Source organism: Geospiza fortis, unplaced genomic scaffold (assembly GCF_000277835.1).
Source record: "Geospiza fortis unplaced genomic scaffold, GeoFor_1.0 scaffold229, whole genome shotgun sequence".
Classification (NCBI taxonomy): domain Eukaryota; kingdom Metazoa; phylum Chordata; class Aves; order Passeriformes; family Thraupidae; genus Geospiza; species Geospiza fortis.
This window is the reverse complement of record NW_005054357.1, coordinates 3,493,323-3,498,008: the sequence shown is the minus strand read 5'-3', so window position 1 is coordinate 3,498,008 and position 4,686 is coordinate 3,493,323. Positions and strand designations below refer to the sequence as shown.

The 4,686-nt window shown below is 49.9% G+C and overlaps 1 protein-coding gene across 1 annotated transcript in view; it reads right to left on the bottom strand.

Annotated features, from left to right (window-relative positions):
• LAMC1 (laminin subunit gamma 1) overlaps nt 1-4,661 on the bottom strand; it is a 67,444-nt gene extending 62,783 nt beyond the window's left edge. Inside the window, 1 exon segment of the mRNA XM_031059151.1 lies at nt 4,349-4,661. Within this exon segment, the coding sequence (XP_030915011.1) occupies nt 4,349-4,661 (313 nt within the window).
• Between the last annotated feature and the right edge of the window lie 25 nt (nt 4,662-4,686).

Below are 4,686 nucleotides of genomic sequence, written 5' to 3'. Positions count from 1 at the left end.
GAAAGAGTGAGAATCTGCTTTGAAAAATAAAACAACATCTGAAAAAACGCAAACCTTTGCCCCAGGAAGAGCACCCAGTACCAAAAACACTCCATGTACCTCCATGCTGTCTCTTTTCCCCTTCTTCCAGTGTTCAAGGGAGCATCTTCAACAACACAGCATTGTTTCTGTGTGTCAGGGGTCTACAGCAATGCTGTGCTCAAGTGTATGCACACAAAGCACTGGGGAGATGCCAGAGCTATCCCAGTGCTCCCAGGACAAGCAAACAGCACAGACAGTAAAAATAACGTGACACACCAGCTTCAAAAACAAAGCAGACAACACACTGTAAGGCCTTGGCTTCCATCTTCTACTTGAAAGCTGGCACCACTGCCTCAAAGCTCCTTTTTTTGGGAATATATGGGAACATAATGGGAAAGCAGTAAGAAAAAAAAAGACTGGCTGGGTCAAGTCTAAATAAGTAATAAATTCTGACAAAATGGAAAATGGGGAAGCCAAGGGATACTTTTAAGAAATGTGGAAGAAAGGCCCCAGCAGTGCTCTGCCCTCCTCTCACTCACTAACCTAATTATCCAGACACCACCCTATGAACAGATTCAGCTCCCCCTTCTCCTGACTTACAGCTGCAAATTCATGTCTCCAGGCCTTTTACCTACCCTTACTTAGGGAGTCTTAATACCCTCTCACAGAAAGAGAAATAGCCTTTGTAACTCCAGACGTTCCTGGTGCAGGGAGGGGTAATTACCCCAATTCCCCTCTCCCCAGGGAGCACCCTAACTTCTGGACACAGATGACATCTCCAAACACTGCCAGGATCTGAGCTTTTAACTCAGTAGTAGTGATCTGTGCTGTGTTTTTCTGTATCAGGCTTTGTGCTGGCACCTAGTCCCAAAACTAAGGGTTTTTAAACTTGCTTTGAACTGCACATTGTAAGGAGATTCAAAGAAATCCACATTCACATGCTGGCAACAGACCTCCAGTTCTTACTTACCTCTTGCAGGCCCCTCTGAAATGTTAATGCTGTTCTACACGGACTGAGCATTGCTGGATGTTAATCAAGACATCTCAAACTGCCAAAAAACTCAGCACAGGGCAGCATGTACATGAAACCTAGAGTCAAGGCAGCTGGTCCTGACCAGGTGCAAAACAGCATTAACCATTCAGGACACCAGTGCTTTCAGAAATGAAGGCAATTGCAGCATCAAATAAGGATATGGGTCTGAGCACAGAGCTTAATCCTCAAAGACCAGGCAGAACTAACTGCATGAAAGGGCTTTGTGCCCCAGAATGCCTTTATGTCCTACCCAGTGCATAAATACTCGTCAAGCTCCTTGCCTCTTTCTCTTAGTGATGTCAATAATTAAGTGTCCCACAGACCATTGTGCCTGCGGGCACACAGAACCCAAAAGCAGCACCCAGCAGCTCACTCAAACAAAGATGGTTTTAAGACCTCACAAAAGTAGGGAAGAGCAATGCTGCAGAGAAGTTTGGGGCATTTCAGGCTAAAAAGGCACTGTCAGTACTCAAGAGCTCTTCAACTTGCCACAAACTCAGCAATGCAGAGAATCACACAGCACATGTGCAGAGAGATAAATGCTTTGCTGTTGTCATCTTAAAACCGACTTCACCAATACCATGCCCACAACAAGCTCCTGATTCTTAAAAGGCTTTATACTAAAAATATCCCACCCAAAAACCTAACTAGGAAAAACCAGACAAAAAACCTCACTCAAATATATCAAAGTCGGTCAGGCAGCTTCTGCTTTAAGGTTGTACTCTACTCAAAAAAAACAGAAAAGCAAATTCCCAAAGCTCCAAGAGCCTGCAAACAAACCTGGAACACAAGTGAAAGTGCTGCAGTGCTACAGTATTTTGAAAATGCAGATGTTTTCAGCAAAATGTGTGCATTTCTTCAAAGCCCAGGACACAGCACACTGCTCTCAGTACTGTTTTTCAAAGAACACCCATATACACATGGATACACAAAACCAAGCACAGCAGTAATACAGATGGGTCTGTAAGCCTTGCCTTGATAATGAGAATTACAATGACTGTTATTAAGAAATAAGTTGAGATCAAATCTTTGCTTTCCAGGACTTTTTAAAAAAATTCCTAATGTGCGAAGAAAAGAAAATTAAGAGGAACTATTAGATATGCTTATGTGGTATATTTATGTTGAAGCTCCAAACAGAAGGAAACACTTCTGGGGCACATGGATGTGCTCATCAGGTGATCCTGGTACAGGACTCGGTGCCATCAACTCCATCTCACCAATGCAGGTGAGAGCTCTCACAAGATCCAGCTATCCAAGCCCCAACACCATTTTTCCCCTGAATTAGACTGTTATTGATACTAAATTTAATGCTCAACAGCTGCTCTTGATTAGAAGCTGTGAATGGCTGCAGTGGGGCTTTCTTTAATATTTATTTGGTTTAATGACATGAGGATATAAGTTGTGGTTTCAACTTTCTCTCAGCTGTCTTGTCTTCCAGTTATTAAATGATTACCCTTCCTCCAGCTTGAATAACTGAATGAACAGAAAAGAAAAGCTTGTCCACAAACCAAAGTGAAGGCTAAAATACTTTATCCCAAAGAAACCTCTGGAACTGACAACCAATCAGAAAATTCACCTTCTTTTTCTGACTGGCTGTTACAGTTCAGCAGCAATGCCGGCTGCAGACACGCCTAACCTACCCAGCAATTAAAGGGCAATGCTGCCCCAGGGGGTAAGAGGATACACGGCAGATGTGCCCTTCCTTGCACACGTGATTTCCCACAGTCCCGGCCACTTTTCAAACCAACATCTCCCACCTGCATCGGAAGCTTGTTGTATGGAAAACGCCATGATTCAATCCTGAGCTTGGCTGCATTGGGTTACCAGTCGGAATTGATCTTAAAGGTCTTTGCACAGAATCACAGAATGGCTTGAGTTGGAAGGGACTTTAGGCTCATCTCATTCCACTCCTGCCATGGCTGGGACACCTTGCACTAGACCACGTTGCTCCAAGACCCGTCCAACCTGGCCTAGGATACTTCCAGGAATGGGGCTTCCACAGCTTCTCTGTGCCAGTACCTCACCACCCTCAAAGAGAACAATTTCTTTCTGCTATTTTTCCAACCTAAATGGCTCAGTGATCCCTGGTGCATGGGGTGGGACACGATCACTGCAACCTGCTCCACTTCCAGCTGCCTCTGGCAGGGAGACCTCTCCTCTCACAAACCAACAGCACCTCCAATGCAGACTGCAGTGGAGCAACCCCTGCAATAGTCACTGGAGAATGCTGAAAATCAAGTTTACCAAGCACTGTTGAGCAGATATGAGTAAACTATCAGCTGAGGGATGAAGAACCAGCACAGGGCCAGACCCCTGGCTGAGGACATCCCACCACAACCATGGGGTGCAGGCAGCATTGATTTAGACCTGGTGAGCATTGCTGAGGACCTGCAGAGTGGGCATTCAGTGACACCCCTGAACACTGAACCACCCAGGTCCTGGTTATTGGCAGTCACCCAGGCACGGCCCCAGCAATGCCCATTGTACAGGTGACCTTTCAGCCCAGAATCACAGAATGGGGCAGGTTGGAAGGGACCACAATGGGTCCCACCTGTCTGCTCAAGCAGGGTCATTCCAGAGCACATGGCCCAGGATTGTGTCCCGACAGGTCTGGAATAATTCCAAGTGAGAGACTCCACAGCCTCTGTGGGCTCTGTTCCAGTGCTTGGTCACTGCACAGGAAAGAAGTTCTTGGTCATGGTCAGGTGGAACTTCTTGGGCATCCATTTCTGCCCATGGTCTCTTGTCCCATTACTGGGTCCCAGGGAGCAGAGCCTGGTCCTTGCTCTGAGCCCTCCCTGCAGACAGGGACAGACAGGGCTCCTCTCAGCCATCTCCTCTCTAGGTTGAACACTCCCACCTCGTGAGAGAGATGCTCGAGTCCCTCCATCACGTCCACAGCCTCTGCTAGACCTGCTTCAGGTCCTAAGGAGCCCAGACCTGGACACAGCAATCCCGATGCGCCTCCCTAGGCCTGAGAACAGGGGCAGGATCAGCCCTGGAAGAGCTGACTCTGCTGGTCCTAACACACCCGAGGACACCACCGCGCACAGGGCATGCTCCTGGACACCTCCTTGTCCACCAGGACTCCGATCTCCTGGAAGAGCTGACTCTGCGGGTCCTAACACACCCGAGGACACCACCGCGCACAGGGCACGCTCGTGGACACCTCCTTGTCCACCAGGACTCCGATCTCCTTCGCAGCGCTGCGCTCCAGCAGCTCAGCCCAGCCTGCGCTGGAGCCCAGGCTAACTCTGCCCCGTGCCCTCGCCCCCTGCCCGCTCCCGTCCTTACCGAGGTGCAGGGTGAGGTTGACGGCGGTGGGGTGCTGCACGCCGGCCAGCATGGTGCGGCTCTGCCACCAGGTCGCGTCGGCCGGGCTGTTGTAGTCGGTGAGGAAGGCGGCGCCATGGCTCAGGTGCGGCTGGGCGGCGTCGCAGAGGTGGCAGGACTGGGTGACGCCGGTGACCCCGGTCTGCACGCAGTACTCCTCGGCCGGCGTCCCGCACGTGTGCGTGGCCAGCACCGTGGCGTTGAACGCCGCGTTCACGAACTCGGGCATGCAGCGCTGCGCCCGCCCGCTCCGCTCCTCCGCGCACTCGTCCATGGCAGCGCCGCACCGCGCGGGCGCC